The 26,734-nt window shown below is 41.9% G+C and overlaps 1 protein-coding gene across 1 annotated transcript; it reads left to right on the forward strand.

Annotated features, from left to right (window-relative positions):
* The first annotated feature begins 8,076 nt into the window (after nt 1-8,076).
* On the forward strand, nt 8,077-9,694 carry RPS29 (ribosomal protein S29). Its single transcript, XM_070407710.1, has 3 exons — nt 8,077-8,209; nt 8,424-8,523; nt 9,594-9,694. The coding sequence occupies exons 1-3, from the start codon at nt 8,148-8,150 to the stop codon at nt 9,600-9,602; spliced, it is 171 nt and encodes a 56-aa protein (XP_070263811.1). The 5' UTR covers nt 8,077-8,147; the 3' UTR covers nt 9,603-9,694.
* The last annotated feature ends 17,040 nt before the right edge of the window (nt 9,695-26,734 follow it).

The following is a 26,734-nucleotide window of genomic DNA, read 5'->3' on the forward strand; positions in this document are numbered from 1 at the left end:
TGTTTCTCTCTCTCTCTCTCTCTCTCTCTCTCTCTCTCTCTCCCTCTCCCTTCCTCTCTGAAATAAACACAACAACAAAAAACAAACAACAACAAAAACGGGTCCACATAGTACTAGTAAACCTGACAAGCTCAGCAGAGGCCAGCATGGTGGGTGCTACAACTTAGTGACTGAAAGTAACCACATAGACCTGGGAAATGGGGTGCGGCTGGAAATGGGGCTGCCCCCTCGCCCTTCACCCTTCACGCAGTGCACGTTTGTGGGGAACCTGGTACTAAACTATTCGTAGACAACCTGCTTCTAGGTTGGCGTTTTGTACGTAGCAGAGAAGCTCCCTTGCTGCTATCTATTGAAAGTCAGCCCTTGACACAAGGGTTTGAAAAAAAAAAAAAGAGGAAAAAGAAGACACACACACACACAGGAAGTAACCACATAGTATGGTCTGAACGTAAACATTCCTAACTAAAAGTGAGTCATGGCAGATAGTCAGGTCCTAGGCCTGTAGCTTCCTTGACAAAGTCAATCTTTATCTTAAGGAGTCCATAGAACCCTTCATTGTTACCTTGTTGCCTGAATACCAACTCCATGTGCTATAAGTGTTAATGTTAACCATCCTGTGCCCACCAATGTAAAAGAAGTATGTGTCTTTTTAGTTTTTCTCCAATTCCAGAGATTTCCCCACTTTGCTTTCTCCTGCCCCCTTAATTTACCACAAGTGGATTTCATGTAACCCTCCTTATGTCTCCCCATTTGATTCTAATTATATAAAATAAGCTGCAAAACTGCCATTCTCCAAAGCATTTTCTCAATGAATTAAGAGTTTGCTTCCCTGCAATTGTCAGTTTGCCTCAAATAAACTCATAAAAATTCTCTATAAGTTTGGAAGTTTCTTACATCGACAATAGGAAAACATGATGTATTTCATCAGAATTCAAAATTCAAAAGGACAATTGTAAAAAAGTTTGCTGTTAACAACAAGAGAGCCCACTGCAAGGGAGAACATATTTACCAAAGTTACATCTGATAACGGTTTAACCTCCAAAATTTATAGAGAACTCATACAACTTAACAAAAGGAAGATAAACAATCCAATCAAAAAATGGGGAAAGGAATAGCCACAGCAATCCTGAAAATGAAGAACAAAGTTGGAGGGATCACAATACCAGACATCAGGCTATATTACAAAGGCACTGCTCTCAAAACTTCCTGGTACTAGCACAAGAACAGACAGATAGACCAATGGAACAGAACAGAGAAACAGAAATCGACCCAAGCCATTATGCTCAATTAATATTTGATAAAGGAGGCAAGAGCATACAATGGAGTCAAGACAGTCTCTTCAATAAATGGTGCTGGGAAAATTGGACAGATACATGCAAAATAATGAAACTAGACCACAAACTTACACCATACACAAAAATAAACTCAAAATGGATAAAAGACTTAAATGTAACAGGAAACCATAAAAATCTTAGAAGAATCCATAGGCAGCAAAATATCAGACATATGTGGTAGCAATATATTTACTGATACATCTCCTATTACAGTGGTCGGCAAACCCATTAGTCAACAGAGCCAAATATCAACAGTACTTCTTCAAAATAGACTTGCCCAGGCTGAAAACCGACTTCTGCATATGGGCCACGAAGTTTCAATTGCACTGTACGCGCGTCCGCACATGGTATTTTGTGGAAGAGCCACACTCAAGGGGCCAAAGAGCCGCATGTGGCTCGCGAGCCGCAGTTTGCCGACCACGATCCTAGGACAATGGAAACAAAGGAGAAAATAAACATATGATGGCACTACATCAAAATAAAAAGCTTCTGCACAGCAAAAGCAACCATTAACAAAACAGCAAGAGAGCCCACTGCATGGGAGAACATATTTGCCAATGTTATCTCCGATAAGGGTTTAATCTCCAAAATTTACAGGGAACTCATATAACTTAACAAAAAGGAAGATAAACAATCCAATCAAAAAAATGGGTAAAAGACCTAAATAGACACTTTTCAAAAGTGGACATACAGAAGGCCAAGAGACATATGAAAACATGCTCAAAGTCATTAATCATCTAAGAGATGCAAATCAAAATGACAATGAGGTACCATCTCACATCTGTCAGAATGGCTATCATCAATAAACCAACAAAAGACCAGTGCTAGCGAGGATGTGGAGGAAAAAAACCCTCGTGCACTGTTGGTGGGAATGCAGACTGGTGCAACAGCTGTGGAAAACAGTATGGAGTTTCCTCAAAAAATTAAAAATGGAACTGCCATTTGACCCAGTAATCAATCCCACTTCTAGGAATATATCCCAAGAAAATAGAAACACCAATCAGAAAGGATATATGCACCGCTATATTTATAGCAGCACAATTTACAAAAGCTAAAATTTGGAAACAGCCTAAGTGCCCATGAGCAGAGAGTGGATTAAAAAACAGTGGTACAGCCCTAACTTGTTTGGCTTAGTGGACAGAGCATCGGCCTGCGGACTCAAGGGTCCCAGGTTCAATTCCAGTCAAGGGCATGTACCTTGGTTGAGGGCACATACCCAGTAGGGAGTGTGCAGGAGGCAGCTGATTGATGTTTCTCTCTCATCGATGTTTTTAACTCTCTATCCCTCTCCCTTCCTCTCTGTAAAAAAGCAATAAAATATATTTTAAAAAACAGTGGTACATCTACACAATGGAATACTACACTGCTGTAAAAAAGAAGGAACTCTAATCATTTGCAACAGCATGGATGGACCTGAAGAGCATTATGTTAAGCAAAATAAGCCAGTTGGAGAAAGATAAATATCACATAATCTCATTCATTTGTGGACTATATTGAACAACATAAACTGATGAACAAAAATAGATCCAGAGACATAGAAGTACCAAACAGACCGTCTAACTTCAGAGGAAAAGCAGGGGAGGGTGGGGATGGGGGTAAGAGATCCACCAAAGGACTTGTATGCATGCATATAAGCATAACCAAAGGACACAGACAGTAAGGGGGTGCGGGCATGTGCTGTGAGGTGGGAGTGGCCAGGGAGAGGTAAATGGGGGTAAAAGGAGATATATGTGATACTTTAAACAATAAAGAATTTTTAAAAATGTTTGCTGTTTGGGGATTATAGGAAAATATACTTTTCTATGGTATGAATTTGAGTTGTTACAATTTCTGTAGAGGGCAAATTGGTAATATCTAAAAAATGTAAAAAATATCCTTAGGCCTAGCAGTCCCATTTCCAGAATTTTATTTTATAGATATACATTATTATATTTATATACTATATAAATATAGGTATAATGTAAGTATATGCAAAAAATGTTTACCCAAGGATGTTTTAATTCATCTTTATTTCTTTTTTGCTATCTATTTCTCTATAGCTTTTGTACTCTTCTAAGATGCTTTATTATCTATTTACTAGAGGCCCAGTGCACAAAAATTTGTGCACTCAGGGGGGGTCCCTCAGCCTGGCCTGTGCCCTCTTGAAGTCTGGGACCCCTTGGGGGATGACCACCTGCTGGCTTAGGCCTGCTCCCTGGGGAATTGGGCCTAAGCTGGCAGTCAGACATCCCTCTGGCAGCCTGGGAGCCCTCGGGGGATGTCCACTTGCCAGCGGGGAGGAGGCCTAAGCTGCAGTTGGACATTCTTAGTGCTGCTAAGGAGGCGGGTGGGAGAGGCTCCCACCACCACCTCTGTACTGGCAGCCGTCAGCCTGGCTTGTGGCTGAGCAGAGCTCCCCCTGTGGGAGCGCACTGACCACCAGGGGGCAGCTCCTGCATTGAGCATCTGCCCCCTGGTGGTCAGTGTGTGTCATAGTGACCAGTCATTCCCAGTCGTTCTGCTATTAGGGTCAATTTGCATATTACCTTTTTATTATATAGGAGTGCCTGGCCAGCCTGGGTGAGGGGCTAATGGTTGTTTGCAGGCTGGCCACAGCCTCCAGCCACCCAAGCTCCCAGTGGAGGCTGTCTGGAAGCAGGTATCTGGGATTTATTTATCTTCTATAATTGAAACTTTGTTGCCATGAGCGGAGTCCAGAGCTGGCTCAGGGCAGGGAGAAGCTTGGCTTCCTCCATCGCCCGGGCAACCAAGCCTCCTGCTTGCTCCAGCTCCATGGCTGCCAGCTGCCATCTTGGTTGGGTTAATTTGCATATAGTTGCTCTGATTGGCTGGTGGGCATGGCTTAGGGCATAGCAAAGGTATGATCAATTAGCATCTTTGTCTTTTATTAGTGTAGATTTGTAAAAACATTGGATAGGGTATGCTTCTGTTTGTGTAAATAAAAAGAGATGTAAAAATGTATATAGTTATAAATACAAGCATATGTATATGGACACATTTATGAATATACTAGAGGCCCGATGCACAAAAATTCGTGCAACAGTAGGCCTTCCTTCCCCCGGCAGCTGGCACCGGCTTCCCTCTGGCACCCAGGACCCAGGTTTCCCTCTTCAGGCCGCTGGCAGGTACCTGGGACCCGGGCTGGCTTTCCTCTGGCCCCGGCTTCCTCAGGAAGGATGTCCAGAATGACTTCTGGTCTAATTAGCATATTAACCTTTTATTATTATAGATATGTCCTTATATGTACATATTTGTGTGTTAATGTACATAGATCGATTTTTTAAGGGATTCCCTCTCAAAACTGATAACATGTTGTTCTAGACAGAAAGACTGAAGAAAATAGAAGTCTGTGTTGGAGACATATTTTTATTTATTTATTTATTTTTATTTTTTATTTTTAAAAAAAATATATTTTATTGATTTTTCACAGATAGGAAGGGAGAGAGTTAGAGAGCTAGAAACATCGATGAGAGAGAAACATCGACCGGCTGCCTCCTGCACATCTCCTACTGGGGATGTGCCCGCAACCCAGGTACATGCCCTTGACCAGAATCGAACCTGGGACCTTTCAGTCCGCAAGCCGACGCTCTATCCACTGAGCCAAACCGGTTTCGGCAATTTTTAATTAAAAAATATTTTTATTTATTCCAGAAAGGAAGGGAGGAGAGAGATAGAAGCATCAATGATAAGAGAGAATTGTTGATTGGCTGCCACATGACATGCCCCACACCAGGGATTGAGCCCGCAACCTGGGCATGTGCCCAGACTTGGAATTGAACCATGACCTCCTGATTCATAGGTCATCATCACTCAACCACTGAGCCATGCTGGCCAGGTGAGATTTACCTTTAAAAATATATTTTTGTATGTATGTATGCATGTTTTAGTTTAGAGCATAAAGTTCATTAAAATATCAATATTTGGTTAAATGTATGGCTATACAGACTATTAAACGTTGGGCTTTTATTAACTCTTGCCAGCTGTAAAGAACTGGTTGATGAAGCTGAAGTGTGTTCATATTATTGTAATAGCCAAACATGCAAAAAATATATCTTAGACCTTTTTTATAGTAAAATTTATTTTTACAAGTTTAAAGAAAAGGTATGATTCTATCCCTAAAACTTCTGAAATTGAAGATAATTCAAGAGAGATGCAGACCTTTAAACTATGAAATTTTGCTTATACAATACCAAATGATTTCAAAAGTAATTTGAGGGTGGAAACATGAGTTATCTTGAATAATAGTGTCGTAACATGCAGATCAGTCCAATTTGCTTACATTAAAAAATAATGTCTATACTCTGTACTGTTGTTTCAATCTTATGAAGTTTTTTTTTTTAAAGAAAATATTAATAGGGATTATCTGGGCAAGAAGATTATGGCACTTTTTTTCTTTTACTTTGCATTTCATTGTATTAAAAAAATAGAACTAAGCCTATTAAGTATTGTATTAGGAAAAAAATGTGTATAAAAAAGTATTTAAAAGCCAAATTCAAAAGAGTAGTAGGAGCTATAAACTCTTTATAGACATTTGGTTGAAATGGACTTTTAAAGCTGTATTCTCAGCTTCCTTACTGAAAAAATAAATTTGTAATTCCATTGGTTGTGATGGTGCTATATTATCTTAAAAGTGAAAGGAAGTACAACGTCTCAACTGCAGTTTAGTAATATCTCCATCAAGAACAACTTTCAAGACCAGAGAAAACATTAAAAACTACTTGAATATTAAGGTAGTTTAACAGATTATTCAAGTGTAATTAATTGGTTCTTATTCCTCCCTTTTTTCTTTTAAATGAGTTCACATCTCTAGGCCCAAATGATTATATATGAGTGTTGAAAATATTTATGGAATTGATCTCAGAACCATTGTTGTCTTTTATTGAAGCCAATTAGGTAAAGCCTGAGAGGAGTGTATAGTATAGGTGGGCAAACGATTAGCTTTTGAGAGGCTCATTGATTCTGTTAACTAAACATCAACGACTGATAGAAATTCCAGGAAAACTATAGAAGCTTGACACTTGACCCTCCACCATCAGACTTTAAAATAAAATACCTTTTCAATCTTATCTACCACTAGGCTTTTTTTAATTTATCATCCACTTTAGTAACACAAAAGTTGTTCACTTTCTCCAAGTCTTTTCCAACTCCATTCTTTGGCTCAAACTCCATTCTTTGGCTCCTTTCACGAGGCATTCCCTTCATCAAATGCTGTCTGTAGAGACCTCACTCTTCAAAGTTTGTCAGAGGACCCTTAAATGCATCAAGCTAGAATTAATTTCTCTCTTCTTGGCTCCTCTTGTACTCCATGAGCACATCCGCTGTTGAATATAGAATGTTCTGCTTACTTAGCTATATACAAGTCATTGACTCACAAAAGTTGAAAATGGAAGGAAGGGCTTTGAGACAATCCTGTTTCCATTACACCTGCAAGCTTTAAAGGCAGGAATCAAGTCATATTTGGCTTTTAAATCTCTGATTTGCTCCCTTCCTTCATTATGTAATGAGTGCCGAATTTAATGATTGGGAGGGGCATCCCACCAGAATCCTGAAGAAATACAACCTTTAAATGTTGTATTTCAGTTCTAATATGAGTTTATGTGTAAAAGTTTCCTGGGCTATTATACCCTGTGGTACAGTTTATAGGCTAAGTTAATGCTTTATGACTCCAGAGCCTGTATATACAGTTTTAAGTTTATCTGGAGACATCATAAATGATCGTGTGGCTATAGACATTTTTCAGATTATCAGATGGCATTTGTTTTTCACTAGTTTTTTTGTCAGTAAATCATCTAGCCAAAGCCATGTACATTTCACGTTTACTTGTTTCTCGGTTTAAACTCAATCAAGTCCATGTAAATATCAAACAGTAAGTCTGGCATCATTTTTCTGGAATGATGTACGTGTATTTCTAGGAGGAGTATGCCAATTACAAAAACTAAAAACATACTCTGTTTAACAAAATAGATACTCCTAGTGTTGACTTCTAGTCATTACAGCTGACTTAAAGTTATTTTATAATTTATCCCAGTAGGAGTCAGTGCTGAGTTGAGGCAAGAGGAACAAATGTAATAATCTGAATAAAGATTTAATTTAAAAAAATAAAATAATAAAAAAAGATAAAAATCAATGGAAAAATATCCTCAGGTGAGGATTTAAAAAAAAGAAAGAAAAGACTCATTTTGGTCATCTAACCTCAGACTGTTTTACATTTCCATGACTTTTATGTTTATTCAATAATGTACAAAGTTGTACAAAGTTTCGTATTTCAAAAAAAAGAAAAAATTAAAAAGAGGCAGTGATTATCACTATTATATTTCCTTGAGGGTTCAAAAGAGACGGGGTCTCGCTATGTTGCCCAGGCTGGAGTGCAGTGGCTATTCACAGGCGCGATCCCACTACTGATCAGCACGGGAGCTTTGACCTGCTCCGTCTCCGACCTGGGCCGGTTCACCCCTCCTTAGGCAACCTGGTGGCCCCCCGCTCCCGGGAGGTCACCATATTGATGCCGAACTTAGTGCGGACACCCGATCGGCATAGCGCACTACAGCCCAGAACTCCTGGGCTCAAGCGATCCTCCAGCCTCAGCCTCCCGAGTAGCTGGGACTACAGGCGCGCGCCACCGCGCCCGGCGCTGGCAGGCGGCGCGAAACGGCCTTAGAGGCTCAGCGCGGGTGACGTCACCGCTGTGAGGGCGTAGACATCGCGCATGCGTGGTTTGTCAGCACTGCATTCTGGGAGACAGTCGCCAAAATATCAAGAACGCATGCGTCCGCTGGCTCTTTCCTTTTGCCTCGTTGCTACAGAGTGAGCAAGATGGGTCACCAGCAACTCTACTGGAGCCATCCGAGGAAATTCGGCCAAGGTTCTCGTTCTTGGTAAGAAAGAGAATGTGGTGTTAGAGAAGGTTTGTTCCGGGGCGTTGCTTGAAGCCGCGTGTAGAACTCTCAGGCGGCGCGTTGCGGGGGGACCGATCGGAGCCGGGCTGCCGCCATTTCAGGCCTCGGGGAAGGCGGCGGGCCGGATGGGAGGCCGAGCGCGGGCCCCTTTTTTTTTCTGCGACCTGCCGTAATGCCATCTCTCTTCCTACAGCCGCGTCTGCTCAAACCGCCACGGTCTGATCCGGAAGTACGGCCTCAACATGTGCCGCCAGTGTTTCCGTCAGTACGCGAAGGACATAGGCTTCATTAAGGTACGCGTCCGCCGGCGCCGTCCTGTGCGCGGCGAGTGTGCGGGTCGCCGTAGTGAGCAGCCGCCGGCGGCGCGCTCCTCGGCTGTAGTTAGAAGGGCGGTGGTGACACCTGGCAGTTCCGGCGGCCAAGTGAACAGCATGTGGAGGCTGAGGCCCAGCTCCATTTCGCCCAGCTCTGCCAGGTCTAGGTGCCATGTGTCATGCTGGGTAACATGCACTTCTCAGAACCGCAGCAGTTGGGTGGTAGATGTCTTTAATTGAGCCTACACACATGTATGTGTGTGCTGACTACTGCCCTGAATGTTGGATAGGATTCTATTCTGCAACGAGCTTGAGATTTGGAGCCAGATGAGAACTTACAGCTCAGTTTCTGCCTGTGAAGAATAAACTGGGTGCTACAAATATTAGTTAATGTATATGTGAAGCTTAACTCCTGATAATCAGTTACTGGGAGTTGGGGTTTTTTTAGATGAAAACTAGTCACATAGTAGTATGGTAGATATAAATTGTGTTTTTGTTGTTTTGGTTTTTTTTTTTTTTTTTTTTGGTAAGTATAAATTGTTAATGTGAGGTCTTTGTGGCAGAGATATAGTGTCTTAGCTTAGACTTTTACCCTTGACCACTATGTGCTTGGTGTTAATGTGGAATTTCAAATAACTCAAACGAGATACTGAACTCCGGCCTGTTCCCTAGCTTATAGTAGTGTTTCTCTAGTGGTAAGTTATCTTTTAGGGAAGCAGTGAGAATACCAATTATGAAATTCACAGTCGAAGTGTAATTGTTGAGGTTTGTGGAACGAACAGCTTGTAGGCATCATCTATAATAATAATAAAAGCGTAATATGGGATGACCTTCTGGATGAAGCTGGGCCTGCGAGGGAAGACCGGGTCCTGGGTCTTGGGTGCCAGAGGGTAGCTGGTGCCAGCAGCCAAGAGAAGAAAGGCCTACTCTTGCACATATTTCGTGCATCAGGCCTCTAGTTCTAATATAATGAGCCAGTTTTTGTGAGTAAAGTGGATACTTAAAGCGTTTGAATTAATTCATTTTCTGTCTGCTTTTTTTTTTTTCAGTTGGACTAAGAACTTCCATGAATGGGTCGTTCAAGACATCTACCTTATGACAGAATGCTATCTCTTTGTACATAAAATAAAATAAAAACCTTCAAATATGAGTGTTTTTGTGTGAATGGAGCAGTCATGTGATTGCAAAAATCTATCACTAAAATCTGCTCCGGCATTTGCCCAGAGGTGGCAGTCCTAGTTTTTGGGATAATACAGGAAAGCTTGTAAATTTCTCAAAACAGTTGTATGCAAAAGGGGGCAGTGGTTACAGATGCCAAGTGTGTAATTGCTGAGAAAAACAGTAATTTCTGAGCATGTGGGAGGGGTGAGGGTGGAGGTTGTATAAAATTGAATTACAGTCTTAAGCCATTTGCTGAGAAGCCATGCCTGATAGGCCAGGAACTTTTAGGCAGAAGTAAGTATAAGTCCAATGGGGAGGGGGGAGAATTCAGAGCTTTCTGGGAACAGCAAAGTTGTGGCTGGAACAGAGTGAGAAGCTGGAAATTCGGAATTGTTGAGTTTGTAGGACATGGTTAGGTAATTAGAGATAAAGTTCCATTTGGTGAACAGATTAGAGTGCTATGAACTTTTTTTTAAGGTTCACTAAATTTTGTGGGCAAAATAGATTTTAGTGGGATACGAGTGGAAACGGAAAGAAGGCTATTGGAATAGTTTAGGCAAGTGATCTTGTCTTGGATAAAAGGGAGTGAGTAAGGTAGTCAAGAACAGTGACTTGAGAAGATGGATGTGGGTGAAACGAAAAATGGTGTCTCCAAGGGTTTTGGTGCCAGAGCACCTGGAAGGCAAGAATTGCGATTGAGTTGGGGCTGAAAATTAGGTTTGAGGTAAGGAAGGTTAATAGTTCAGTTTGGGGCAAAATTAGTTTAAAACTTGAACTAGATATCTATGTAGAGTTCTCAAGTATGCTTTGATATAAATTCTTGAATCCATGGGAGCTTGGGATTGGAGCTGCAACTTTGGTTGTCCTCAAAATGAGTTAGTATCTAGTATTCTGGGATCTCATCCTGTGACTAGGTGAGATGGAAGCCCTAAGGTCTAGGGGGTAAATACATGGAAAAGAGGATTGTTCCTGAGTTACTCCAAGAATAGGTGGGATTCAGCAACAGACCAAAGGACCAAAAATGGCATACTAGGAGCCAAGCAGGAAGTGATCAAGTGTGAGTGCCTCTGATAGAATTTATTGCTACAATGTCATTTGAAAGTGAGAGGAAGCTGGAGTAGGGAATAAACATCTTAACCAATTGTAGTTAAATCATTGGAAAATTGAGAGCCTGGCAGGGCCTTTGAAGGAGCTTATGGAAGTTAGGAACACAGAGGCTAAAGTTATAAGAGCTTTATAGGAAATCCACCTCCGTTCCTTTACTGAGTCCCAGGAATAGGAAGATCCAGGGTTCAGTGGGTAAGGACGTGGGAAGAATATTCGCAGAAGAGGCTGAAGATGGAGTAAAGTTTCTGGTATTGGAATGGAGCTGATCTTGCTGGTAGGGTGGGTGAGAAGCTGGTCAGCTAGGCAAAACAAAATTGAAAAATTCAGAGGTTTACATATCTAGTGATTTAGGTAAATGATCCCAGTTGTGTTTGATTTGGGTATGAAGAGTTTTGGATGAACTCACTGATCTAGAATGGCTCTCTGCAAATGCTGTAAGAATTGTGTGTTACCTGAGGGAATATGTGGAAGGGAAAACCTAGCATGCCCTGGCTTTGTGTATATGTGGTGGTAGTGGGAAGGCAGGAACTGGTCTCCATATTCACAACATATCGCATGATGCCGTGTATATTAATAGTAGGTCCTCGTTTGTTGAGTTGAATTAAATTACCTAGTAAATGTTCAGTGTTGATGGCAAAATACTGTAGCAACCATTGGAACATAGAGTCTTATTCTTGGGTCCCTTGAATTATTAAATTAGGGCTGAATGGGACCCTAAAGGACTTGTCCTGTCAAAGATTTTATTTAGCTTATTGATTGACCAGTAAGATGTTTCAATTCGTTTAAAGGCGAGTTCAAAGCACCACAATATGTGAATCAGGGATGTGGAAATGAATTTACAAGTACATTTAAAATTGGCTTTTTTGGCAGGGGAGATAATTAAGTTACTATCTACCAGACAGAATTTGGGTGTCTGGACAAGAATCATTTATGGGCTCACCCTCCAGGGAGCATGCACTTGCCATTCTTTTCCCTCTCCCCCTCCCCCACTGGCATATATCTTCTAAACTCCCAAGGGACCCTCACCAGGAGAGCAGTGGGCAGCGGCTCATCTCATGCTAACCCCCTGAACCTATCTCCAAGGGCCTTTTTCTCGGACTTTCCAGTGAGCCAAAGCGGCCAGCCTGGTTTTGACTCTCCTGTTGCTTCTAAGCCCTTTCTTGTTTCACTGTTCTGTGGTTTTGCTGCAGTCAATAAATTACTGCTTATTTTTCTACCAAAAAGAAAAAAAAAGAAAATCATTTATGTACAACTTTTGAAGTTGTAAAACAGCTCAAACACTAAGGTCAGAGTCCCCACCCACCCCAGGATTGTGCTAGACAAAGCTTTTTTTTTTTTTTTTTGGGGGGGGGGGGGGTCATCCTCAGCTCTTTGTCATGTGGGCCTGCTCACAGGGCAACTCACAAGAAGGCAAGCAAGTGAGAGGAGCAAGAGAGGATGAGCACCCAAGACAGAATCCAAGGTCTTTGTGTAATTGGAACTTTTTTTTTTTTAATTAAATTTTTATTGTTCAGATTACATTTGTTCCTCTTCCCCCCCCCCATAACTCCCCTCCTTCCAGTTTCCGCCCCACCCTCCGCCCTTACTCCCCACCCACTGTCCTCATCCATAGGTGCACGATTTTTGTCCAGTCTCTTCCCAAATCTCCCATTCCCCTTTCCCCCGCAAGAATAGTCAGTCCATTCCCTTTCTATGTCCCTGATTCATTATAATCACCAGTTCATTCTGTACATCAGATTATTTATTCACTTGATTCTTAGATTCACTTGTTGATAGATGCATGTTTGTTGTTCATAATTTGTATCTTTACCTTTTTCTTCTTCTTCCTCTTCTTAAAGGATACCTTTCAGTATTTCGTATAATACTGGTTTAGTGGTGATGAACTCCTTTAGCTTTTCCTTATCTGTGAAGCTCTTTATCTGACCTTCAATTCTGAATGATAGCTTTGCTGGATAAAGTAATCTTGGTTGTAGTTTCTTGGTATTCAGCACTTTGAATATTTCTTGCCATTCCCTTCTGACCTGCAAAGTTTCTGTTGAGAAATCAGCTGACAGTCGTATGGGTATTCTCTTGTAGGTAATTGAGTCTCTTTCTCGCTGCTTTTAAGATTCTCTCTTTGTCTTTTGCTCTTGGCATTTTAATTATAATGTGTCTTGGTGTGGTCCTCTTTGGATTCCTTTTGTTTGGGGTTCTCTGCGCTTCTTGGACCTGTAAGTCCATTTCTTTCACCAGGTAGGGGAAGTTTTCTGCCATTATTTCTTCAAATAGGTTTTCAATATCTTGCTGTCTCTCATCTTCTGGCACTCCTATAATTCTGATATTAGTCCGCTTGAAGCTGTCCCAGAGGCTCCTTACACTATCTTCACACTTTCGGATTCTTTTTTCATTTTGCTTGTCCAGTTGGGTGTTTTTTGCTTCTTCGAATTTCAAATCTTTGGTTTGATTCTTGTCCTCCTCTGGTCTGCTATTGGGTATAATATTCTTTATTTCAGTCCGTGTATGCTTACTTTCTAATTTCTTTATTGTAGCATCGAGGGTCTCATTAGTTTTCGTGAGGCTCTGCTCAAGTTTATTGCAAGCCCTCAAAATTGCGATTTTTAGCTCCATATCCTCCATTTCTGTCATGTTTTTTTGTCTCTGCATCTTTTATGCTTTCTTGGTGCACCCTCTTGTGGTCTTTGTGCGCAGTCTTGTTCTAGTTAAGCCTTAATTGTTGTAGTTAATACTAGAGGGATTTGACCACCAGGCCGACTGGCTGTGGGAATCAGCTGTGTGGAAAACTTCAGTCCTCTGGGGAGGTGCTAATCTAGCCTTTGCCTGAGGCGATCGGCAAATGGCTCTGTGCAGGGCTTGGGCGGGGCGGGATCAACAGGGCGGGGGGGGGGGGGGGAGCAGCTATGGCTGCTCTCAGTCTGTCCCCAGGGGCTCTGCCTCTCTGTCCCAGCAACCGCTGCAAACCTCGGAGGGACCGTAGCCAGACAGTCCCGCTTCTCCCATTTGAGTCTGGGTCCCTAGAGACTCGCCCGGATCTGTAGCCCAGAGTCTGAGACTCCCTCCTGATTGAAAACGACAACCGCGCCCTCAGCCACCAGCCCGCTTTGCGCGCGCACCACCGCACCACCGTACCTTTAAATTTTCCACACTGCGCCTCCTCTGAGCCTCGTAATGCTGTTGTTTTTCCTTCTAGTTGAAGAGTCTCTCCTCAGCCAGCCTTCCTGTGGTTCTGGTTGATGTCCGTTCCGTCTTTTAGTTGTATTTTTGAAGTGGTTGTTTGCGGCAGCAGTCTCCGGTGTTTACCTATGCAGCCATCTTAGATTCTCTCTAGACAAAGCTTTATTTTCCATGAAAGACACCCAGTAATCTTGATTTGTTTCTAAGTCAAAATTTTTCTCCACAGATTTTTAGGCTTTTACCTATATTGGTTAAGTTTTTTAAGTGCATGCTCTGTGCTAGGCACTGTTAACTGTTTTACTTAAATAGCTTTAATGCAACTCAGGTATGACCCCATTTTACAAATGAGGCACAAAGAATAACTCTCCCAGGATAGCACAGTTTGAGATTGAACCAAGGTAGTGTGCTTTGAGAAATGTTACTGCCATTAAATTGTAAATGTCCAACAACTAAGGAAAGCTTTGGTGAATACTGGTAGTCTACAAAATAGCTTAGAGAAATAATTTTAAAAAAATGGAAAATTGTGTATGTAGTACAATTTCACTGTTAAAAGAATGCACAGAAAAACACCCTGCTGGTGTGTTATTAGTGATTCCCTTGAAGTGATACAATTACTGGTGATTTGATTTGCAATAGTCAGGTGAGATTTATTTAGGGGTACGGTATGCAGTGACTATAAAATAGAGTGTCCCAGGTACCAATATTGTTAATTAGGCTTCTGCTCCTCTGCCAACAGTTCTTAGATTGCTCTATTTGCAAGTGTGTTCTTAGCGTTGCTATGATTTCATTCCACTGGTTTTCACCCATTGATATTTTATGTGGTCCTGTACAAAACAAGTCTAATGTATTTTCCATAAGAAAAAAGGCTAGGTATTTAGGCACGACGGCTCTCATGTTCTCCCATAATCTTATTTCAGGCTAACTTCCTGATTATTTCAACTGTTCCTCATAAGACATGATTTAGAGCAAGCATGTCAAACTTGCAGCCCGCAGGCTGCATGTGGCCCACAACGAATATTCTAGCGAATATAATGGTATGTAAGAAATGTTTTTTTTTTTTGTTTTTTTTTAATAAAGTAGAGAAATGTATCGGCTCAACTTCCTTTTTTTTTTTAAACATATTTTATTGATTTTTTACAGAGAGGAAGGGAGAGAGATAGAGAGTTAGAAACATCGATGAGAGAGAAACATCGATCAGCTGCCTCCTGCACATCCCCTACTGGGGATAAGCCCGCAACCCAGTTACATGCCCTTGACCGGAATCGAACCCGGGACCTTTCAGTCCGCAGGCCGACGCTCTATCCACTGAGCCAAACCGGTTTTGGCAGTATGTAAGAAATGTTTTAATAAAAATTTCGTAACTTAATTTTTACAATAAACATAATTATTTACAATATATTTACAATATACATAATTATTAATAATGAACTACAACATTCGCTAATGACTGATTATTATAATCGTGTTGCATTCATTTCCTTTACATGACTTAGACGCAGGCGCACCATTTCTTTCCACTAATACTAGCAACGAATATTTTAGCAGCCGATTGTCACATCATTAGTCTTGGACTGACTTGTTTGGTGTGTGCAACAGGAAATATTTCGCTTTTGGAGAACAAGAAAAGTAGGTTTATTTGCATTACACTTATTGATTTATGCAGTTATTCAGTGTCTGGTAAGTTAATGATCAAGAAGAAATATTAATTTTCATTAAAATGTTCTATTACTTTATGTTAACGATTACTCATTTATTTCAGCCCTTTGTATTCAGCGTGTCTCTATTGAAATAAACTTACATTTGTATGAAAATTGAAGCTTTTTTTTTTTTGGCCCACATAAACTTAAACCTTGTTTATTTGGCCCGTGTTAGCCTTTCAGTTTGACATGCTTGATTTAGAGCCATCTTTGGTGGTCTCTGAATTAATTCCACTGTTTGGATCCTGAGAGTGCCTGACAGCATTTCACAGGGCAGGCATGCAGTAAAACTTGCTGAATGAATAAATGAGCAGATTTGGTAATGACTTGAATTTGGTTGGGCATCAGTACTTCACTTTTTTATGGGCCCTCTTTCACCATTACAGAAAGTCCAGAGACCCTTGCCTTTGACAGCTATCTCCATGGCTAATGCCCTTGACAGTTTTAAAGCTGTCTGCTTTGCACAACCTCTGCTTAGGAAATAGTTCTTGTAGAAAACTATCTTTAATAATTGGTGCCTTAGAGATCTGGGCTTTTGGGTAAGTAGAGCAGAGCCCTTCCAGGGTTATGATGAAGGGTGCAACAGTGTATTTCCTCAATATCCACAAGAGTTGAAAAAAGGAAGAGAAGGCTGCGCTACTAGATGTTTCTCAAGGGTTAATCTAGAACAGTGGTTCTCAACCTTCTGGCCCTTTAAATACAGTTCCTCATGTTGTGACCCAACCATAAAATTATTTTCGTTGCTACTTCATAACTGTAATGTTGCTACTGTTATGAATCGTAATGTAACTATCTGATATGCAGGATGGTCTTAGGCGACCCCTGTGAAAGGGTCATTCGATCGCCAAAGAGGTCGCAATCCACAGGTTGAGAACCGCTGATCTAGAAAATTAAAGGTTCAGTTTATTGGTAATACAAGTTAGGACTGACTTTTTTAAAATTAAAAATCCTTTTGTTAAATTCAGCCTATTATGTATGTCAGTGGTGACACTCCCTTGAGCTGATTTGATTTGCAGACAAATGCTGGATTTTCTGGCTTGAATTGAAGACCTGTAGAACCACAATGCCTTTCCCACTTCATCACCACCTCCTGCCCCCACCCAGTTGTTCCTATCACTTGGAGTGCGGGTGAATTTCCCGCCAAAATATAAGATGGCTCTGTCTTTTGGTTTTGTTCCATCCACCAAAAGGGTGGATTACAAACAAATATTTGGTAATACGCAGTTACAATCGGCCCGAGTTTACACGTTTCCCGCACTCCACCGCAAATCTATATGAACCGAGTTAAAGACGGCTCCCGCAGAGTACGCTCAATTCACGCGAGCCGACTTAACTCGTTTCCCGCACTCCAAGTGCTATTAGCCTCCTTATCTCCTGGACACCTATCTGCTTACAAACAGATCTCTGCTTGCCTGTATAGTCTGAGAACCACTGGTCTTGGGGCAAGGACTGAAACGTCTCTGCCTCTGAATGTCGCTGGTATGGACCTGAAGTGGAATCTCATCCCAAGTCCAAACGACACATTTCAGGAAGCTGTGCTCTGGATCACAATGACCAAAATTCCCTTCACCTCTGGACATATACCATCTGGTCACTTCTCCAGAGTCCTTTCGAAGACCTTTCCGTTTTTCCACGGGTGACTCCTTCTGACTGTTTTTGAGATCCTTATTTCACTTGGTCAGCCCAGCAGGCTGCCACTAAGCTGTTTTATTGTAAAACCTTTATTAATTCACGTAGCCTTAACATAGTAACACAATAGCATTAACAAAAAAGAAGGGGAGGAGTGAATTTCACTGACAGAGACTAGAGTTGCTGAGGTCTGGAAGGAAGGGAGAAGAGAGAGGCCAGTGTTATGAGAAAAATGCCGCCTTTCCGCTTGGGTTCTCGGCCTCATGAAGCAGGATCCCACTGATCTTTCTGAACATTTTAGGGCAGGTCCGTATGGATTCCAGAGGCTGCCTTTGTAACTTCTTACTGCGTGTAATCCAGGTTTCAGAATAGGACCACTGTAGGTGTGTTTATGGTTCTAGATGTTGCATTTTTGCTTAATAAAGCTGTAAGAGTGTAAGTACTAGTAGCCTTATGCACATTATAAACCCAATAATAATTATGCTGAATGTGTAAACAGCTCCGCTGTATAGACTTGCTGAGCCTCTATTGCCAAACATCAAGCATTAACTGTAGGGGCTAGAAAAATCAGTAAGACTTTCCAGGGAACCGGATATGTAGGTTACTAAAACTAACAGTTACCCATGAAAAATAATATGTTAATGCTAAAGGAAGTTTTATTTCCTAAATAATAAAATGAACATAGTAGCTTGCCCTCGGTGGGAGTGGCTGGGGGTGGGGTGCGTTAATCGGGGAAAAAGGGAGACATCTAATACTTTAAACAATATGTTTTAAAAAAGAGTATATTAAAGGACTAGTTGACAGAGTGATAAGCATTCATGGCAGCACAGACAAATCAATAAAAGCTCAAAAATAAGGAATGGAACCTGTTTTTTTGGCAATCTAGATAGTTTAAGTTCATAGACTGAGTCTGGTTTACCTTGTTTTCTCTTCACATATCCACAAATCTCATTTTATGATGACACATGCATCTGTTCGTCCTTCTGTGCTAATTAACTCCTGTTACCATTCATGAAGATTAAGTGTGGACACATCTAGCACAGTAGTCAGTCATCAGAACAGAAAAGGGTTTGTGAAAATAAATTCATATTTGGAACTTTTTGGGGGAGATTTTTTGATAGGTAATCTCCTTAAACACAATTTCTTTTAAAGTTTTCTAAATGGCTAGGAGTCTTTATTACCTGATTCCTGAGTTTCCTAGCTTCTTTGTTACCAAGGGAGCATATTATGACAATGATTGCTTCTTACTTGGGTCCTTCATTATAGGTTTTTTAAAGCTCTCATTGGCACCAATTGCATGCGTGTGTTTCAACCTGTCATTGTTGATCGTGAATTTGGTTGACACTTCTATTATAGAGAAAGGGCAAATAGCAATATTAAAATATTTCTTCTAATTAACTTCCTTTCAATGTGCATGAATTTGTGCACTGGGCCACTAGTTTGTCTATAATGTAGTATCTGAGGTTGCTGATCATGCTGGAAAAAGGCATGATTCTTCCCAGCTGGTTTAATCAGGGAACTAGGAGATCAAAGGGATCCTTGGGCCTGCATGTCTCCCTTCAATGACACTCAGGCTTACTAGTATGTGGTTCAGACCTGAGTCTAAAAACCTGGCTAGAAAGTTGTGCTGCCTCTCTTTTAGACTGAGTCTCAGAGTTTGGAGAAATCCAAAGGGACATATGGCCCTTTTCGTCCTGCTAACTGGTTTCCGGTCTTCTCCCAAACTTCCTGGAAAGAAATTAAGTTCTCTTATAGGATAATTTAAAAAAACATGGTAATTCATGACTCTCTTACAGGTATAACTACTTAATTAATGAGAGAACAAGTAAGATATTATAATCAGTTCAAAGTGCAGAGGCACAAATAGGCCATGCAATAAGTTTACAAATGGATGCAAACTAACTGGCTTTTTCTATGGGTGGAAGGAATTCTTTTGTGCCTCCAGTAGGCAGAATTGATTTGCATATCTGTAGACAAGAATTCTTTGTACTGCTATCAATTATTTACAGATTTATGAATAGAGCAAAGGCAACAAAACCCCATAGCTAACCCCATATCAGATAACCCAGAAAGGAGTGCTGTAAACAACATAGATTTTCCATTGAAAACACCCAGCTATGTTTTTTTTTTTCCACCCAGCAATTTTTTGATTCATTTCAAAGTCTTCCCTAATTTTTTCCTGACAGGCCATATTGCATATCTGATTATTTTATATTTGTCTCTTCCATTACAATTGATCATTAAAAGTTGATTATGGAATGAGATGTGTACCTCCATCTCCCTCCTCCCCCATTCTAAATGTAAAGCATTTTAGAACTAGATGCCTCAAAAGGAAGAAATATGTTTAAGTGTGTGTGTGTGTGTGTATGTGTGTGTGATCACTGAACATTTATTAAGTGATCTAAAACAATTCATTTAAACCAAAGTAGTGTTCAGCCCTACTATACCAGGAGTCTCATGAACAGCTATATAGACTTAGGAAGCTAGATGGCAGAGTGATCACACAGTTAAAAGGCTTTATTTTATATGGCATTGTAGAGAGAAGCTAAGCCCGGTTTTCAATTTTAAAAATGAAATTGCTTCTTAGCTATCTGAATGGTAGAAAAGAGATAATTTAATGTGATGATTTAAGAGGAACAAATTTTTCCATTTAATTTGATATATAATTGATGTGTAACATTGTGTATGTTTAAGGTTTTAAATGTGTTGATTTTATATATTTACATATTGCAAAAGAATAACCACTATAGTGTTAGCTACCACCTCCAGCCCGTCACCAGTTACCATTTATTTTTTGTGGTGAGAAAATTTAAGGTCTACTATTTTAGCAACATTTAAGTACACGCTACAGTATTATTAGCTCTAATCGCCACGCTGTACATTTGTTCCCTAGAACTTGTTAATTTTATAACTGAAAGTTTGTACCCTTTGACTGCTATCTCTCCATTTTCCCCTACTTCTACCCCCTGGTAACCACCACTCTACTCTGTTTCTAAGAGGGACGAATTTTTTTAAATTTATGTTTTTTAAATTAATTTTTTTACAATATACAAAATAAATCTATTACCAGATTGTAGATACAAAATAATTAGCCATTTACATGCAATAAACATTAATATGTCAAGAAAAAAGATTTTAAATATAATAATATTACCAAAACTGTAGTAACATAGTATAATATCACAAAAGTTGTAGGAAATATTAAAAATCTGCAAATAACAGGAACAATTTTTAATTTTTGGGACTTTAAGTATTTTTTTATTACAGTTGACATACAATTTATATTAGTTTCAGGTGTACAACTCAGTGGTTAGACATTGTGTAACTAAGTGATCATCCCAATAACTCTAATACCCATCTGACACCATGCATAGTTATTAGAAAACTAGAGGCACGGTGCACGAATTCATGCATGGGTGGGGCTCCTCAGTGTGGCCTGTGGGGATTGGGCCAAAACCAGCAGTCCAATGCCGCCTGCCTCTCCTGCCTGCTGCTCCTGCTCATCCTGGCCTGCTGCACCTGTGGCGGGCTCGCGCCCAGTCAGTCCTGATCAGGAGAGGCTCGCACCACCAGAGCGGTGCTCACCAGCTGTGAGCCCTGCATCTGGTGTCCATCCCGAGGGGTGTGTGTAGGGAGGGGCGCTAGGACGCGATCAGTGCTCTGGGTGGGTGAGTGGTGGGACGTCCTTGCTGGCCCAGGATCCAGATCCATCCCACTGACGTTCACGCTGGTTGTCAGGAACCACTTGGCGGCCACTTTTATATTGCTTCTTCCTTGTGGAGCATCTAGGGAGGGGAAGCAGCCACGGTGCCCAAGGCCAACTTCCAGGAGGCCAGCACTGCTGTCAGGATCTTGCCGGCAGGACTGGTCTGTTGGTGCCTGGCCTGTTCTCCAGAGATTGGACCTGTAGGACTACTGAGGGAGTGAGTGGCTGCCGCCAGGCTGGTGGGCCGCTAGGATGGGTAGGTCAGCTGAGCAGCACTCCCGCTGTGAGAGTGCACTGACCACCAGGGGGCAGCTCCAGCATTGAGCGTCTGCCCCCTGGTGGTCAATGCATGTCATAGCGACTGGTCGTTTGGTCACTTAGGCTTTTATATATATAGACTAGAGGCCCGGTGCACAAAAATTTGTGCACTCGGCGGGGAGGGAGAGGGTCCCTCAGCCCAGCCTGTGCCCACTCGCAGTCTGGGACCCCTCAGGGGATGACCACCTGCTGGCTTAGGCCCGCTCCCCAGGGGATTGGGCCTAAGATGGCAGTCAGACATCCCTCTAGCAGCCTGGCAGCCCTCGGAGGATGTCCACTTGCCAGCGGGGAGCAGGCCTAAACTGCAGTCGGATACCCTTAGCACTGCTGAGGAGGCAGGAGAGGCTCCCACCACCACCGCTGTACTAGCAGCCATCAGCCTGGCTTGTGGCTGAGTAGAGCTCCTCCATGTGAGAGTGCCCTGACCACCAGGGGGCAGCTCTTGCATTGAGCGTCTGCACCCTGGTGGTCAGTGTGTGTCATAGTGACCAGTCATTCCCAGTCGTTCTGCTGTTAGGGTCAGTTTGCATATTACCCTTTTACTATATAGGATAGAGGCCTGGTGCATGGGTGAGGGCCGGCTGGTTTGCCCTGAAGGGTGTCCCAGATCAGGGTGGGGTCCCGCTTGGGTGCCTGGCCAGCCTGGATGACAGGCTGATGGCTGTTTGCAGTTGGTCACACCCCCTTCAGGGTGGGGGTCCCCACTGGGGTGCCTGGCCAGTCTGGGTGAGGGGCTGAGGGCCATTTTCAGGCTGGCGGGTGACTGAAGCTCTCAAGCTCTCCTTTTTTTCTTTTTCTTTTTTATTCTGGGATTTATTTACCTTCCAGCTGTCACTGGAGCTGAGAGCCGGCTCCAGCTCTGAGGCTGTGGTTGGCTGAAAGCAGGTATCTGGGTTTGTTTAGCTTCTATAATTAAAACATTGTTGCCATCACTGGCGCTCTAAGCTCTGAGCCCGCTGGCGACTGAAAGCAGGTATCTGGAGCTTGTTTAGCTTCTATAATTGCAACATTGTTGCATCCTGAGCTCAGAGCTGGGCCGCAGCAGGCGGGAAACCTTGGCTTCCTCCATCACTGGAGCAAGCAAGCCTCATGTTCGCTTCAGCTGCCTGGCTGCCGGCCGCCATCTTGGTTGGCAGTTAATTTGCATATCTCGCTGATTAGCCAATGGGAAGGGTAGCGAAGTTATGGTTAATTACCATGTTTCTCTATTATTAGATAGGATGCTTGGCCCTAGCCGGTTTGGCTCAGTAGATAGAATGTCAGCCTGGGGACTGAAAGGTCCCGGGTTTGATTCTGGTCAAAGGCACATGCCTGGGTTGCAGGCTCAATCCCCAGTAGGGGGCGTGCAGGAGGCAGCCAATCAATGGTTCTCATTCATCAGTGATGTTCCTATCTCTCTCTGCCTCTCCCTTCCTCTCTGAAATCAATAAAAAAAATCTATATTACAAAAGGCCAGTGGCCCTAAGGCTGTAATCACCAAAGACCAGCACAGGTGGGCGGGGCTGTGAGCGCTTGCAAGGCATGCATGGGTGGGCGGGGCTGCGCAATTTCACGTGCTGGGCTTCTAGTATATATATAAAGAGAATGCTTGGAGGAAAAACTGGTAAGGGAGAGAGGGGAGTAGAATCAGGAAAGAGAAGGTGCTACACAAGGATGGGGTTTCAGGTGAGCATGGGATTCAGGTTATTTGCTGGGAGCTCCAGAGTGTAAATTGCACCTTGTCTCATTGTTGAGGAAGGGAGCAGGGTTTTGGTTCCCTACTCCAGCCTGTCATTAGATACTCTTTTCATTTTACAGATGAGGAAATTAAGACAGAGAAGTTGAATAATTTGTTCAAGTTTACATGGCCAGGAAGTGGTGGGATTGGTTTGGACCCCAGGCATACTGGCTCTGTATATATATATATTTGATTTCTTACAGAGAAGAAGGGAGAAAAATAGAGGGTTAGAAACATTGATGAGAGAGAAACATCAATTCAGTTGCCTCCTGCACACTCCCTACTGGGGATGTGCCCACAACCAAGGTATATGCCCTTGACTGGAATCGAACCTGGGACCCTTCAGTCCACAGGCCGACACTCTATCCACTGAGCCAAACCAGTTAGGGCTAGATATATTTTTATACTGCATTTTATAAGGAACACTCAACTACTTAACTCATTTGATCTTCCAAAAATTAGGGCACAAGTTATTATTCTAATTTGTCAGATGAGGAAATTGAAGATCAGTGTAGGCTTTTAAACAAAATCCAGGTCCTGGTCCTGATCTGTCTCCCTGTAATGTCTAGCTGCCTTAAATCAACCAGAGTTTGTTTCATTGACCACATGATTAAAAACAGTAATTGTTTGATTTAGGAGGATGTAACTTGAAGAGTATAGAGATTCTATATTCTAAGCTATTCAGATGATAGAAATGGAAAACATTATCTTGTCAATAGGTGAGTGGCCTTAGCTTTCACCTGGATGTTATTTTAAATCATTGGCTGGCTATCTCTCAAGTGAATGGATTTACTGCTTTGTAATTGCAAACTAATAACAACAACAGCATCTTGCTGCTGAATTCCTCATTGCTGAAAAATTAAAAAAGAAAAGGAATTATCCTATAATAATTTGCAAATCGACTGAATGGCGGAACCACTGGTCGCTATGATGCGCACTGACCACCAGGGGGCAGACACTTAATGCAGGAGCTGCCCCCTGGTGGTCATTGCACTCCCACAGGGTGAGCGCTGCTCAGCCAGAAGCGGGGAGCAGGCCTAAGCCAGCAGGCAGACATCCTCTGAGGGGTCCCAGACTGCAAGAGGGCACAGGCTAGGCTGAGGGACCTCTCCCCCAGTGCATGAATGTCATGCACCGGGCCTCAAGTAAATTATAAATTAATGAAGAGGCTATAAATTTTAGCAGAAAAGGAGAATGGAGAAACTTGGGGGGGAAAACTATACCATCTGGGGAAAAATAATGAAATGGAGCTTTTTAACAGTCAGCTTTTTGGAATTAGTGTCCTGAAAATCTCAGAAATATAAGAATGCAAAAGGCAAAATTTGCTCTGAAACAATGAAACAGCTCAAATGACTGAAATGTGTGATCTACATTTACTGCTTTTGTTTATTATTCCTCAATTCTTCTTAAATCCTTTAAAATATGATTTCCACCTAGTTATTTGGGGTTGTTCCCAGATTTTTCTTGAATCTTTCCCTGTTCTGTCTGTATCAAACCTGCAGTTCTGAGTAGGTTTGGCCAATGGGAGGAGCTGGCAGAAGACTCAGCTGCTTTCTCTGGCAGTGGCTCCGACTCTTCTGTCCTTTCAGGTTGGGGAGATCATGCCTTTTCCTGTAGTTCTCACTTGTGGTAGTCAGTCTCCATCCTGTTCTAGTTCCCACTGGAGTCCTGGCTTCTGGGCTCTGGTGGCAAAGCTTATAATAGTCTCCCCTCATTTATGGTGGATATGCTCCAAGGCCCCCAGTGGACATCTGAGATCATGGATAGTACCAAACCCTATATATACTGCTTTTCCTATATATGCATACCTATGATAGAGTTTAATTTATAAAGTAGGCACAGTAAGAGATTAACAACAATAGCTAATAATAAAATAGGGCAATCCTAACAATATACTGTATTAAAAGTTATGTGGATGTGCTCTCCCTGTCTCAAAATATCTTATTGTACTCTTTTCAACTTTTCACTTAAAGGAAGCACTTTATGGCTTCTCATGAGCATATCTGAATTTCCAGTGTTACTACTCTTTCACTTTAGGACCATTACTAAGGAAAATAAGGGTAACTTCAATACAACCACTGCGATACTGTGACAGTCAATTTGATAACCAAGATGGCTACTAAGGACAAAGGGAAGGGTGATTCTTGTCTGAGTGGGACAGGGTGGTGAGAAATTTCATTACACTACTCAGAATGGCATGCAATTTAAAACTTACAAATTATTTATTTTTGGAATTTTCCACTTAATATTGGAATCATGGTTGACTGTAGGTAACTAAAACTGTAGAAAGTGAAACCTCTTTCTACAGATAAGGGGGACTAGTGTATTGTTAATCTCTGTGTTGCTTCATTGTCCACTTAGTTTCTTAACACTTCCATCACTTGGGTAACCAATTTCCTGTATTAAATTCCCTCTATTCAACTGACTTTCCTCGATTTTTAATTGCCCACACCTCTTATGGCTCTGTTCTTGCCCTCTGCCTTTTCTCTCCATACTCTTTTAACTAATTGAACCCATCTACTCCCATACCTTGAACCATCATCTCTGTGTCACATGTCCGTGTCTCTAGGTCCATTTTCTACCTTCCTGGAGGATGTCTCCACCTGGCATTGCTGCAAACCTTTGAGATCTACATGCTCCAAATTACTTAGAGGACAAAGTACGGTGGGGAGCTCCTTGACGCAGAGACATTGCCATACATGCAGAGTTAACATTAGTGTCAGGGAATAGCAGTAGTATAAAGAATACTGTGGGTAAGTGACATGAAATTTAGCTTTCCACCTGCATGGCTCTAGTGCTGGATCTCAAGCTGCAATATTTACAGAGTTTGAGGCAGGTGACATAATTGAGTGAAGTGGGCTGGGTCAAACAAAAACGGTCTCTTATGTTCTTTTGATATAGAAACGCTTTGTGTACAATTTGTACCAAGTAGGAACACCCTTCCCTTCCAGAAGGAAAATGTTCTTTTCCATTTTTCAGAAAAAACTTGGTCCTCTCAGTCTATTTTTTACTTTCTCATTTTGGCAGAGACATAAACACAGAAAAGTACTTTTCTACTATAAGAAGTACTTTTCTACCCCTGCAAGCCTGATGCTCACTGAGAACTTCTGGGAGAAAACTCACTCTTGACCTCAGTGTTAGGCATGTAAGAAAAGGTGGTTGAGCCTGAGAAAAATAGGAGAAGGTGTGGCCTGTCTAAAGGGGCTGCCGTTACTCAGCTCCAGCTCAGTCTTACCCTGAAGGAAATGCATCTGGTGTTGCAAGATCTTCTAACTTTAAAGAAGGCAGAAATGTATGTTTTTATGTGATATCTCTTGATTTGAAAACACTTGGAAATGTGCTATCTTTGATTTGAAAACATATACACACATATGTTCTATTGGCCAAACAAAAGCTGTCTACGGGCTGAATTTCCTGTGTGTTCGGTTTGTGGCTTTTGATCTCATCCCAGTCTGCCTGCTGAGTCTCAAGCATTTCTTTAAACCAGTGTCTGAGCTAAAGACACATCCTGGGGAATCACTACAGCTTTCTCAGTTCTTGTTAAGTCTGCTGGGCCCCAGCTAGTTTGGCTCAGTGGAATGTTGGCCTGTGAACTGAGGGGTCCCAGGTTTGATTCCAGTCAAGAGCATGTACTTCACTTGCCGGCTCAATCCCCAGTCCTGGTCAGGGCGCATACAGGAGGCA

This window comes from Myotis yumanensis, unplaced genomic scaffold (assembly GCF_028538775.1).
Source record: "Myotis yumanensis isolate MYYU_CA2020_CCGP unplaced genomic scaffold, mMyoYum1.0.hap1 SCAF_1, whole genome shotgun sequence".
Classification (NCBI taxonomy): domain Eukaryota; kingdom Metazoa; phylum Chordata; class Mammalia; order Chiroptera; family Vespertilionidae; genus Myotis; species Myotis yumanensis.

Coding starts and splice junctions, on each gene's coding strand:
- RPS29 (XM_070407710.1), top strand. CDS start 8,148: ATGGGTCACCAGCAACTCTACTGGAGCCATCCGAGGAAATTCGGCCAA. Junction 8,210..8,423: donor GGCCAAGGTTCTCGTTCTTG/GTAAGAAAGAGA, acceptor CTCTTCCTACAG/CCGCGTCTGCTCAAACCGCC.